This window comes from Herpailurus yagouaroundi, unplaced genomic scaffold (assembly GCF_014898765.1).
Source record: "Herpailurus yagouaroundi ecotype Mexico unplaced genomic scaffold, PumYag 29, whole genome shotgun sequence".
Classification (NCBI taxonomy): domain Eukaryota; kingdom Metazoa; phylum Chordata; class Mammalia; order Carnivora; family Felidae; genus Herpailurus; species Herpailurus yagouaroundi.
In genome coordinates this window covers 27,050,082-27,063,656 of record NW_024412377.1, presented here as the reverse complement: position 1 = coordinate 27,063,656, position 13,575 = coordinate 27,050,082, and the positions used below count along the sequence as shown (strand labels likewise).

Here is a 13,575-nt window from a genome sequence, read left to right as displayed (position 1 = left end):
AGATGGCAAATTCTAGTGAAAGACAGATTATATTCTTGAATACATAGGAATTTTATTCTTGCATGTGTAGTTCAATATACACTGATTTGCACTTTTGATCCTACAACGTAGGAAGTGATGGGATGCTATACACCATATGGCGATGAATCAAATGACATGGAATAAGGTGACTGGTTGCATCCAGGCCTCTGTGCACATTTTAGGCTTTATCAAAGGAGACACAAGTGTCACAGGGGTAGTTGAAGCAGGGGTACAATGAGTTCTCATCTCATTGTACAGATGAGAACACAGGGCTCAGATGGTCTTAAAACCTTCTTAGTTCGTATCTCCCTTTGTGTCTGAGTAACTTTTTCATGGTGCCTCTTGGCCAAAAGAAATATCTAACCATTCCATTTATAAAGAATTAGGTCCCACAGCTTAAGTACTTATGCCCTAATAACTAACTGTTTGAGAAAACACACATACATTGAGAGAAAGCACTTTTATTTTTATTTCATTTTTAACACTCTTACTTATAGGTCATATATGTGTTGGACACTATGCAGCTTCTCATGCCTTGAAATAATATTGGGCACCACTACCCTCATTTTCTGTTCCACATTTATTTTCATACAGTACTTGCTTTTTATCATGATTGTGGGAAATCCAGCCTCACAGAAATACGTAATCATTGAAAGGATTGTAGTGCAATCTTAGGTTGAAAGGATGAACTACCTCACTGATAGTTCATGGGGTATCTGACAGATGTTGAGTTTCACTCTGTTTACTATCTTTAAAACTTTAAATATCCTGAGGCACCCCTTTGAGGTCACTGTGGTGCCCGGGCCATCTTGGCACACACTTTGGGAACCACCAGTTTTAAGTGATTTGCCCAGGAAGATACTGGTAGGAAGAGGCAGAACCAGAATTTAAATTTTAATATTCTGACTCCGAGTCTTGCTCTTATACCATTTTTAAGGCCCTTCCTATAAGATTGTGTTCCTCTTGCCACAGGAACTTTTCATTTGAACTCAGGATCCAGCAAGGAAAATATGACCCACTCAGAGTCTTTAAATTAGAGGAAATTTATTCTTACACCATAAACAAAAATAAACTCAAAATGGATTAAAGACCTACCTGTGAAACCATAAGATTCCTAGAAGAAAATAGGTAGTAATTTCTTTGACATCAGCTGTAGAAATATTTTACAAGATATGTATCCTCTGGCAAGGAAAACAAAAACAAAATTAAACTATTGATTCTACATCAAAATAAATAGCTTTGCCCAGCAAAGGAAACCATCGTCAGAACAAAAGGGCAACCAATTGAATGGAAGATATCTGCAGATGATATATCCAATAAAGGGTTAATATCCAAAATATGTAAACGATTTATACAACTCAACACCAAAAAAAGAAATTATCCAATTAAAAATGAGCAGAGGACCTGAATAGACATTTTTCCAAAGAAGATATACAGATGGCAAACAGACACATGAAAAGATCCTCAACATCACTCATCACCAGGGAAACACAAATTAAAACCACATTGAGACAACCACTTTACGGCTGTCAGAATGGCTAAAGTCAAAAACACAACAAATGACAAGTGTTGGAGAAGATGTGGAGAAAAAGGAACTCACGTGCACCGTTGGTGGGAATGCAAACTGGTGCAGCCACTGAGGAAAACAGGATGGAGTTTCCTCAAAATAAAAATAGAATTACCTTACGATCCAGTAATTCCACTACTTGGTATTTACACAAAGAAAACAAAAACATTACTTTGAAAAGACATATGCATCCCTATGTTTATTGCAGCATTATTTATAATAGCCAAGATATGGAAGCAACTCAGCCAAGATGGATGAAGAAGGTGTGTGTGTGTGTGTGTGTGTGTGTGTGTGTGCATATATATGTATATAATGGGATATTACCCATGTAAAACGTGAACTTTTAGAGCACCTGGGTGGCTCAGTCTGTTAAGCGTCCAACTTCGGCTCAGGTCTCGATCTCAATGTTCATGAGTTCAAGCCCCGTGTTCGTAAGTTCAAGCCCGTGTTGGGCTCTGTGCTGACAGCTCAGAACCTGAGCCTGATTCAGATTCTGTCTCCCTCTCTCTCTGCCCCTCCCCTGCGTGCATATACTCTCTCGCTTTCAAAAATAAACAAACAAAAAAAGATGAACTCTTGCCATTTGCGACAACATGGATGGACTTATAGGGTATAGTCCTAAGTGAAAGAGAAAGACAAATACCATGATTTCGCTCCTATGTGGAATTTAAAAAACAAAGCAAAGAAAAAAGGAGAAAAATAAACAAACCCAGACTCTTAAATACAGAGAACAAACTGGTGGTTGCCAGAGGGGAGGTGGGTGGGGGGATGGGTGAAATATCAATTAATCAATCAGGAAATTTAATATAGGGAATTACACTGGTGACATAAGTGCTGAGAAGCCCAGGGGACAGTGAAGCAACCCAGATATAAACAGCAATGGGAAGCCAGGGCCACTCCTATGGCTGCAGGAACAATGGGGAAGGCAGTGTTACCGGGATCCTGAAGCTAAGTTTGCTTGGTGGAAGCTAGACCCATCGTGGAGATGCAGCCACTACCACAGATGGCTCAGGAAGGAGAAATGGAGGGAGGGAAATACCAGGATCTTCTCTCCTGGCCCCAGTCCTCCCACCAATGCCTTTCATTGGCCAAATCTACCTAGAAGCAAGGGAACCTGGGAAGGGTAGTGTCTTATGATACAGAGCCTGTGAGGAGGAACAGGGAATGGACCTGAGCAAACAGGCTGTTGACTGGTTCTACAGAATTTCGTGTACGCACTTTATTCACTCAGTAATTCCTTTAGCAAATATTTGTTGAGGACCTACTAGGTGCCAGGTATCATGCTACACCTGGGGATTACCATAATGACAGAAATGGACCTGATCACTGCTCTTAAAGGGATCAAAGACTAACAGAAGAAATAGAATAAACACAGAATTATCTAGTTGGAAAATGTATTAAATGCAATGAAGGGAAATATCACAGTGCTGAGACAGGCTAGAGATTGGAGAAAGAGTGCAGCCTCTCACGGCTGTAAGTCTAGTTAGCTGATTCTTGAGGTGTGTGTGCAGAAACTTGTGTTCAGGAAAATACAGAATATTTATATCTAGACAAAGTTTAGAAGAAGTTATTGATGTATTTATTCATGTTTTGACTTACGACCTGCATAATACAGCTTCATTGTCTCAAAGCTGTGCATGTGATTGTGTGTAAGTGTGTGTGTGTATAGATACATGTGTGTGACAGAAACGGAGAGAACAGAAAGAACAGAGAAGGAAAGATTGCTTTAGACAAACATTCTAAGGAGCCAGAGGGCTCACAGCAGCTAATCTCCCTCATGCTTTCCTGACCCCACCCCCTTCCTTCTCATCATAACTTGTGATCTTAGAAGCATGAAAGAATTTGAGCCCCTCCCCCAGCTTGACCGTCTCCGTTGGCAGTTCAGTCAGGCTCCATGTCAAATCCGGCTTGGGGCAGAAACCTGAGGGCCACACAGAAGGTGGTGGGCTTGCAGGCAGTTTCCTCACCCCGTGGCCATGGGCGGCAACATCGGGCAGCTTGGCAGTCGCACCTACGAGTCCCTAGCTGACGATGAGCCCTTGGACCCTGAGGAGCCCCCCAAAAGACCCACGGGCAATCTCATCATGCACAGCATGGCCATGCTTGGCCGGGAGTTTTGCTACGCAGTGGAGGCGGCCTACGTGACCCCAGTCCTGCTCAGCGTGGGGCTGCCCAAGAGTCTGTACAGCATGGTGTGGCTCCTCAGCCCCATCCTGGGATTTCTGCTGCAACCCGTGGTGGGATCAGCCAGCGACCACTGCCGGGCCAGGTGGGGCCGGCGGAGACCATACATCCTCACCCTGGTCATCATGATGCTCTTGGGCATGACTCTGTACCTCAACGGGGACGCTGTGGTAGCAGGTCAGTGCACTGCACAGGCGGGCAGGCGGGGGAAAGAGGCCCATTATGCAACTCAATAGGAGTAGAATGCGGATTTCTTTATGTGACATTTCATTGGAAACCTGTTAAACTGATGATCTCTCCTAGGTTAAAATAAATTTCCACCTTGGGAGGACCCAAATTCTGTGGTTGGGGAGTCTTCATTTTTAGGAGCATCAGGATCCATTGCTGTTGTTTCATTGTTGTGAGGATTGCAAAGTAGGAATAATTTTTTATCTGTTTTATCAAATGAAATATTTTTACATATTTATTAATTGCAGTGTTCTTTGAACTTCAGCTTTAGTTAGTACTTTGTTGAATTAACTGTTTGCCAAATGACTCCATAAATACTAATAATAAATTACCTGTATGTCTAAATAAGGGCTAATTTTCTTCATAGCTTTAGGTAGAGTCTTTTAGTGGGTGCAGGGCATCAGCCTGTCAGCGCAAGGGCACAGTTTTGCACTGCAAATGCTGGACCAAAAAACCCCTGATGGTGAGCACTTTTTCTTGCCATTAATCAGCCACCAATTAATCAGTAATTGGTGGTAGTACATAAAAAGTACTTCATTTCATTGAATAAAGAATCGTTAAAAATAATACACATTTTTTGGCCATTAACTCTCAGGCTAGCAGAATGGATTATAATGAGGCAGGATAATCAGTTATCATTTGTGTGTATTTTTTATTTTATATTATTTATTTATTTTTTTAAATATTTTTTTATTTTTTTTTAAAATTTTTTTTAACGTTTATTCATTTTTGAGACAGAGAGAGACAGGGCATGAACGGGGGAGGGTCAGAGAGAGGGAGACACAGAATCTGAAACAGGCTCCAGGCTCTGAGCTGTCAGCACAGAGCCCGATGCGGGGCTCGAACTCACGGACTGCGAGATCATGACCTGAGCCGAAGTCGGCCGCTTAACCGACTGAGCCACCCAGGTGCCCCTTGTATGTATTTTTTAAATAATTTTTTAATGTTTATTTAGTTTTGAGAGAGAGAGAATGTGAGTGGGAAAGGGAAGGGGCAGAGAGAGAGAGAGAGACAGAATCTGAAGCAGGCTCCAGGCTCTGAGCTGCCACCACAGAGCCCGATGTGGGGCTTGAACCCTTGAGCCATGAGATTATGACCTGAGCTGAAATTGGACACTTAACTGACGAAGCCACCCAGGCACCCATCCTTTGTATATATTTAAAAGCGGGCATAACTACATAAATTTGATTTACTTCTGCAAAGTATTTACAAAAACCCCTGGTAAGTATGGTTTCCCCTAGGGAGGAGTACTAAAGGAGCTTGGAGGTAAAAAGTGGAGTATAAGCTTATTTTCCACTTATTTTTATACTGTAGTTTGTTTTTTTAATGTGCATAAGTTACACATTGTTCTCAAGTGAAACTGAAAGCAAGGGAACATTTTTGCTTTCTCTAATAGGAGATAGGGTGAATGAATTCTGACACGTCCACAGAGTGAATATTATTCGGCTGTTAAAAACTGTGCAGTTGCTCTCCGTTAAGTGAAATACAAAGATACGAGGAGAGTTGGTTATAAATGAACATGTCCAACATGATCCCATTAGTGCTCCTCAAAACGTGGTCTTCAGACCCAGGGCATCAGCATCCGGGGGCTGTTAGAGATGCAAATGCCCAGCCCCACCTCAGACCTACTGGAGAATTGTGGAAGACAGAGCCCGATACTCTGTTGTGTTTTTTTAAATTTTTTTTTTAATGTTTATTCTTGAGAGAGAGAGAGAGAGGGAGAGAGAGTGAGCAGGGGAGGGGCAGAAAGCGAGGGAGACACAGAATCCGAAGCAGGCTCCAGGCTCTGAGCTGCCAGCCCAGAGCCCGACTCAGGGCTTGAACTCATAGACTGTGAGATCATGACCTGAGCCAAAGTCAGACATTTAACTGACTTAAATGCCACCCAGGCACGCCTCTGATTATCTGTTTTAACGAGTTGTCCAAGTGATGATTAAGGATGCTACAGTTTGAGGAGTACTGCATTAGGGCACCTGTATACACCGTTTCCTGTATGTCTGTAAGTGCATAAAGGGATATCTGAAGAATGACCATCCGTAGGGGCTGGGACAAAGCATTTCCCCCAGCTTTTCTACATCACTGAAATGGTTTACGATAAACATGTATAATTTTTTACACAACTTTTTAAAAAGAGATATAACATAACTTGGTGCTTTTTAGTATATTCCCAGGGTTGTACAACCATCACCACTATCTAATTGCACCACATTTTCATTACCCTGGAAAGAAACCTAGCAACCATTAGCAGTCACTCTGCATTCCCTCCCCCTGATCAGGCGTAAGCAACCCCTCAATCTACTTTCTGTCTCTATAGATCTGCCCTTTCTGGCATTCACTTGTGTAATTTTGAAAACCTGAAAAAATGGTAAAGCTATGTTTATTTGGAAAAGCAACACAAAATGAAAGCAAAGGAAGATAATTTGATGACAGGACATTTTGTTGGAAACAAAAATGCAAATCATCCTAACTCTGGATTTAGGTGATGTATGTTTCTTTCCTTTTTAGCTTTGATTGCTAATCCAAGGAGGAGGCTGATTTGGGCCATAACCATCACCATGATAGGTGTAGTTCTCTTTGATTTTGCTGCTGACTTCATTGATGGGCCCATTAAAGCCTACTTATTTGATGTCTGTTCCCATGAGGATAAGGAGAGGGGCCTCCACTACCATGCCCTCTTCACAGGTAAGGAATGTTCCAGAAAGTCTTTCCTTAAGTTCCCCAGACAGGGAGGCGCTTCCTCTGATGCCATCCAGTGTCTATGCATGTCAGAGTTTTTGAATGAATGGATCTGTTGATGGAATGCTCCCATCACGTGGGCTCTGTGTTTCAGTGCATTTCTCTAGACAAATCAGCTTGTGACTAGGCTATGGAGTTTTTGCAAAGGAAGTTTACATAAGAGCTTTCTGAAGAGTCATTTGTGGAGACATTTACAACTGCAGTGAAAAGAGGCCTTGTGCACTTTGCTTTTTGGTGTTTTTTTGTTTGTTTTGTTTGTTTGTTTGTTTTTTGTTTTTAAATCACTAAGGTGGCATCAGCATTACCTAAGAGCTTGTTAAAAATGCAGCTTCCTGGGCCTCTCTTCCAGTTATTTTGATTCAGTGGGTTTGAGGTGGGGCCCAGAAGTCTACATTTTTAATAAGTATCCTGGATGATTCTGTGGCAAGTGACTTAACAACCACATTTTAAAACAAAAATAGAAACAAACCAAGCAAATGAAAAAATCCCACATGTCCTAGAGATTTCTTAGTTATATAAACAGTTGGCATTTCCTCAACCTCCTGCTTTGAAAAAGGCCATGCCCGAGGGACAATGGGGGGCTCTCTTCAATTCTTGGGGCTATTGGCAGGCTCCTTTGGTTGCTGTTGAGTCATTCATTTACAGCAATGCGAGCAACGTTCAATATCCATTTATAGAACACCAGTCAGGACTGTTCTAGGACTGGGAAGTGGAGGGGGTCATACATGAAATTACAACATGATCCTGTCCTGGGAGTGTTTTTATATCTAGGGGTGGGGCTCTATCAGTCCACCTTATTTGATGCCTTTATGGCCCAGCCGATATATTTATTTCATATTTTGATATGTTCTGTCTCCGTTCATGGCCAGGTAGATCCCATGAGAAGCAGGATCTTGAGTTTTGTTCAGTTTATTTTCCACAGCCAAGAGCAGTGCTTGCCCATTGAAGCCACTGGCTCAATATTTGATGTTTGAGCAAACATCTAGATGGTGAACTCTGGAAGAAAGGGGGCTGCACAGCCAAGAGAGTAGCTCCTCCTTGCTTTAGGGAAGATGGAGGAGCACACTAGCCTGCAGCTAAAAGGTCCCACAAGAGAGATTCAAACTGCATTCTCCTAACTTAAACCCCATAATTCCTTCTGCTTGATCACAATTTGCTGAAATTAATTACAACAGTGGGAGACTCTTGGGCTTTCCAACCTGACACATTGAGAGTTTTACTGCTCTCAAGTACTGTGGGCAATGTGGCCACCCTTTCCCAGCAACCCTCCCCCCACCCCCACCCCGGCTTATGTCCCTGTTAGTCTTGGCTGAACGGTCTCTGCTTTGTTGTCTCGGATATTAGAAGATTGAATTTGGTCCTTGGGGAACTTTTCAAAGGCTAACACATGGTAGTATTTCTATAGATCTGAGAAAATATCTTGACATTTTCTGTCAATATTAGTGTATGGTGGTCTCAGCAAATATGGTATAATTTTCATATTACCTTGGTTCAGGCTCCCACTACATCTTGTCTGAGCTTTAGCACTTTTCCCTTAACTATCTATCTAGCCTCTAATCTCTTCCGATTCCAATTGAACCAAAACACAGCCTCCAGATTTATACTCCTAAAAGCAAACTATGACCAGGGCACTCTCCTGTTCCATCACCTGGAGTGACTCCCATTTGCCTGCTGGGTAAAGAACAAATTCCTAGACAGGATTCAAGACTCCCCATAATCTGTTTCCATCCTACTCTTCAAGCTTTACTTCTCATTACTTCCTCCACATTTTCTGTGCTTTGAATAATTTCCCAACATGCTCCTAGGGGCAGAGGCCAGCTCTGTTTTACTCACTGCATCCATCACACCTTCAATACAGCCTGGCACATCATACGTGCTCAAAATAAATATTAATGGGAAAACAAAAGAGGCTGTCCTTTCTGTTCCAACTTCTGGGTCTTTCCTCATGCCCAAATTCCCTTACCCCTTTCTCCCTTTGGAAATCAAAGCTGCATGGAAACTTTCCACCCCCTTCCCAGGGAGAAGACCCCCTCTCTTCTAAATTGCAGTCAAACAACTTCTAACTTAGTCAGGGACCCCACACAAAAATTGATCAAAGCAAAAGTATCAAGTAGATGAACATAGAGGTATGAATGAGGTGGGTAACTTCAGCAGGAAGAGATGGTAAGATAACAGTTCATCTCATACATATCCTGAACTTCATTGCCCTTGGGGCCCGTGTCATCTGCTTGAGCTGCCATAACAGAATATCACAGATTGGGTGCTTGAACAACAGAAATTATGTTCTCACACTTCTGAAGGCTGGAAGTCCAAGAACAAGGTGACAGCAGGCTTGGTTTCTGGTGAGACCTCTCTTCTTGGTCTGTACCTGGCCATCTTCTCACTCTGTCCTCACACAGCCTTTCCTCTGTGCATGCATTCCTGATGTCTCTTCCTCTTCTTACAAGGACACCAGTCCTATTGGTTATGGCCCCACCCTATGACCTCATGTAACCTTAATTACCTCCTTACAGTCCTTATCTCCAAATATAGTCACATTGGGGCCTAGGACTTTGACATATGTCTCTTTTAAGGTAGAAAGCAAAGCTTTCCTAAAACTCACACAGACTTTTGCTTGTTTCTCATTGGACAGAATTAGGCCACAGAATTAGGATATTGGGAAAGTGAGGGTTTAGGGCAGGGGTGGGAGAGCAGATCCTCTCTATTTGGGTTCTATTTGCAGAAAGGGTAATTATTTTCAAATAGGCCAAAGCTGGTAGATATCACATAGAATATAATCACAATTGAGTATTAGCCTAATGAGAAAAATTAAAGACCAAGACTATTGCAAGAAAGAGCTTTCAAAGCCCAATCTATTAAGGAATAATTGACAGGTAATTATATTTTAAAGTTATACTTCAGTTCACAATTTTACCTGACCACATTTATTATAGTACTGTTCACAGTCTTCCCTGTATTATAATTGTGTATTTATCTCTCTCTTTTACAAGATTTTGTAAAATACAAGATTTGTAAAAACATGAGTGTTTTCTTCCCCATGGCTTCTAACCTGTTGCATCATTGACAGCAGGTACTTAGAAATGTTAGGTACATAAAAGGAGACTTTTATAACCCTTTCATAACCCTTAAGTTTCATGCAGTTTTACATCAGGTTGAACTGCATGGCAAATTGCATCAATCAGATGAATATGCTCATTTAATCACCTTGCTTTGTCTCCTGACCAACACTGAACTCTGAATTCCAGACAACTGTCTCTAGTTATAGGGGGACCCCTGAGAGTGTGTGGATAGCTCAAAGCAAGTTTTTTTTTACCATTAGAAAAATTAGCTTAAAACATCTTCCTCGTCTAAAACAGTACAGTAAAGTCTCACCTCATTTAAAACTTAGATTCTAGAAGTCCATGCCTAAGTGATAATCACAGATAGTCTACATTATTCATGAATATCTCTCAGATCACACATAAAATACAGTATACCTTTTTGCCTTGTTTGTATGCACAGACCTGCATAGTGACAGATATACATATAAATATATCTGCAGAAACATCTGCTCTTTAATGTTTACTGCTGGACATGGGCTCAAAGAAAGAGACAGAAGATAGGGTCACCTGTATTATTTAGAATGTTTTTCTTTTCTCTCTCCTCCCCTCCCCTCCTTTTTTTTTTTCTGAGAGAGAAAGAGAGAGTGGGCAGGGGAAGGGAAGAGGGAGAGGAAGGGAAAGAATCTCAAGCAGGCTCCACACTCATCGCATAGCCGGACATGGAGCTTGATCTCACGACTGTGAGACCATGACCTGAGCTGAAATCAACAGTCAGATGCTGAACCGACTGAGCCACCCAGGTGTCCCAACTCCCCTTCTTTTCAAAGTGTGGATAGTAACTGTCAAATGCTCAGTTAAAGATGAATGTGCGACCCCACCATAGTGTCCTTGCTCTGAATGGAAGACCACATTGGAAAATGGAGTGAAAAATAACAGTACATTATCATACTTCTCTGTCTTTGCATACAGGCCAGATCTCCTGAATGTACATGAACCTGGCAAAGAGATATCTAAAGCATACTCCTTGCATCAGGCATTTTATGATAAAGGCCTGTTCGGTGTCAGAGCCCATTTTGATTTTCGTTATCAGCAAGATGTCATTCACCCAAGGAATTCAATCATCTGAGTAAATTGAAATTCTTCTTATTTATTTCAGAGCTATTTATTTCATTTTAGCCTAGGCCCAACAATTCCAAGTGCTTTGCAAAAAATGTCAAAGGGTTTCTTGCCAAAATATTTCCCAGCATATTTCTGACTTCTTTTTTTTTTTTTTTTTTTTTTAAGAAAAGACTCTACTGGCTCCCAGGGGAACATTTTAGTTCCCCGGCTTCTTCTCTCTCTTATATTTAAAGGTAACTAAACCTACTCTCCCTCCATCCCTGACATATGTGGTGTATTTCATAGATACACCCTTGTCTTGCTACCCCATGCCTTCACCTCCGGGTGCATCTGGGCCTGCAGAACTCACATTCACGAGTAAAGAATTCCTTCTTTGTGCCAGAATGCTTCTAATTGAGCACAAACCTGCTAAGTTGAACCTAAGGCCTTGCTACCATTAGCAGTTGGCTCCATCCAGCAGGGGGTGGCCAGGACAAAGCATGATGGGAAAGGTTGTCCCGTTTCAAATCCTGGCCCCTTTTCTTAACTGCTGCGTGCCTTTAGTATTTCTGAACTTTTGTTTCCTCACAGGGTTGTGAATCTTCACACAATGTTAGTTATTAATATCCTGCCAAATGCCCAGAGCAAGGAATCATTTAAAAGGATCAAACACCAAATATCTGTATTTAGTTCATTTTTTTCTGTTTCCACTGGGCTTGTAGAACCCATCAAAGTTTTTTTGTGGTGACTCGGAGAGGAACTTGCCCCCAGGTACATCATTGCAAGAAGATTGGGTAGCTTGTGGAGCACAACCTCTTTTAATTTTTCTAGCTTTTTAATATCTCAGGTTACAAATGCTCTGGTTAAGAGTAATTAAGGACTAAGAAAAGACTATTAAAAATGAAGTTTAGACATGGGCTCCTATGAGCAAATCTTTCACACAAGTGGAAAAGATGCTGTGTTTCATGTTAAAGTCTGTTTGAATGGTTTCTCCTTGAGTAATTGCCGCATGAATGGTTTTCTTGTGTCAACTGGGTTCCCTTTGAAGTTTCTGTCACTCGTGGACTTTCACATCTCCTCAGTCACTTAGCTTAGGAAGGATGTGGCTAGAGAGTAAGCCAAGGACACAGGAATTTCAGCTTTGTGGGCAACATGGATGATTCAGAGCAAAACAATTAATGTCTCCAAATTGCCATTTCTTTTCCATTCAAGTGTGAGCAACATACGTCTCAAAGAATCTCAAAGGCAGATTAAAGAAACACCTGAGGGGATTTTTCCTTGGCTCTGTCCTCTCCTTGAAAGCTCTTCCCCCAGATACCAAATCAACTTGGCTCATTGGCAAGTTGGTCACATGACCCCTCCTCTGTGATGTGTTTATCATTACGTGACTATATTATTTATTCATTTGTTTATTGTGTATATTATGCTTCTGTACCTGACCTATATAAGCTTCCTGAGAGCAGGAATATTATCTTTCCTATTCGTTGCTATAGCAACAGTCTTTAGAATATTCCTGGAATATGCTCAAGAACTATTGGTGGGACAAATATTGTATTTTATTTTTTATTTTTATTTATTTATTTTTTTTTATTTTATTTTTTCAACGTTTATTTATTTTTGGGACAGAGAGAGACAGAGCATGAACAGGCGAGGGGCAGAGAGAGAGGGAGACACAGAATCGGAAACAGGCTCCAGGCTCTGAGCCATCAGCCCAGAGCCCGACGCGGGGCTCGAACTCACGGACCGCGAGATCGTGACCTGGCTGAAGTCGGACGCTTAACCGACTGTGCCACCCAGGCGCCCCACAAATATTGTATTTTAGCATCCTCATTGTACCTTTGAGGAAGCTGTGTTACTAAGAGGTAAAGTGATTAGTGCAAGGTCACACAGCTAGGTAGCAGTAGACTAGAGCAGGGGCAAAAGCCCTACCAACCTACCAACCAACTAAATCATCAGCCAACTAAAAATATGGTTTATGTTTTTGTCCAGGCTCCCCTAAAAGCTGACCCCAGAGAAAGTTTGTATGCAGAGTTTACTTGGGAAAGGATTCCAGAGAGTGAGAATGAGGGAGTGGTGGAGTAGAACAGACCAAAGAATACAAGAAGCATTGCAGAGTTGGCCTTTGCTCTAGGTGACTGTTCATCTCACCAAGACCCTCTTAGGAGCCTAATGTAGTTCATCTCAGAACTTTCTCTTTGAGGGGATCAAGAAGGGGGATTAATCCATTGGCTCTAGTCTCTACTGGCCAACAGTGGTCCCATGGTTGTGAACCTCACTTGTGTGAGTGCTGACCCCGACCTGAGTGTGGGTCCAGATGCACCTGAAAAAAGGTGGTCAAAACTGGTTTGGAACTGGCCACTGCAGTAGCTGTTGGAGAAAGGGGTGGTTGCTGAGAAGACCGGCTGTATTGTACATGGGCTGTCCCTTTCAGTTCATGACATCTAGTCCTGAGCTTATTCTCTCTAGCATAAGTGCTTCATGCTACTCAGTCGACATTGGAAGGGTTAAAGCATTTTGCAAAGTGCTCAGTGATTTATAGTAAAATGAACACTTATAGTACTTATAGTAAAATGAGCTGTTGCAACCCAGAACTAAAATATTAATTCTTCAGAGTTAAAGAAAACTCAGGGTAATCACAAATGGCTCCAGACCCCGGCCAATTAATTACTTGACCTTGCAGTCATTTCTAATCCTTAAGAA

General features: G+C 41.8%; 1 protein-coding gene across 2 annotated transcripts in view; it reads left to right on the top strand.

The window, feature by feature from the left end:
• Window positions 1–3,457: 3,457 nt before the first annotated feature.
• SLC45A2 (solute carrier family 45 member 2) overlaps window positions 3,458–13,575 on the top strand; it is a 33,937-nt gene continuing 23,819 nt past the window's right edge. For both annotated transcript variants that reach the window (XM_040494931.1, XM_040494926.1), the window contains exons 1-2: window positions 3,458–3,949; window positions 6,506–6,682. In XM_040494931.1, coding sequence (XP_040350865.1) covers window positions 3,565–3,949; window positions 6,506–6,682 — 562 coding nt within the window. In that variant the 5' untranslated portion in view covers window positions 3,458–3,564. The remainder of the gene's footprint in view (window positions 3,950–6,505; window positions 6,683–13,575) is intronic.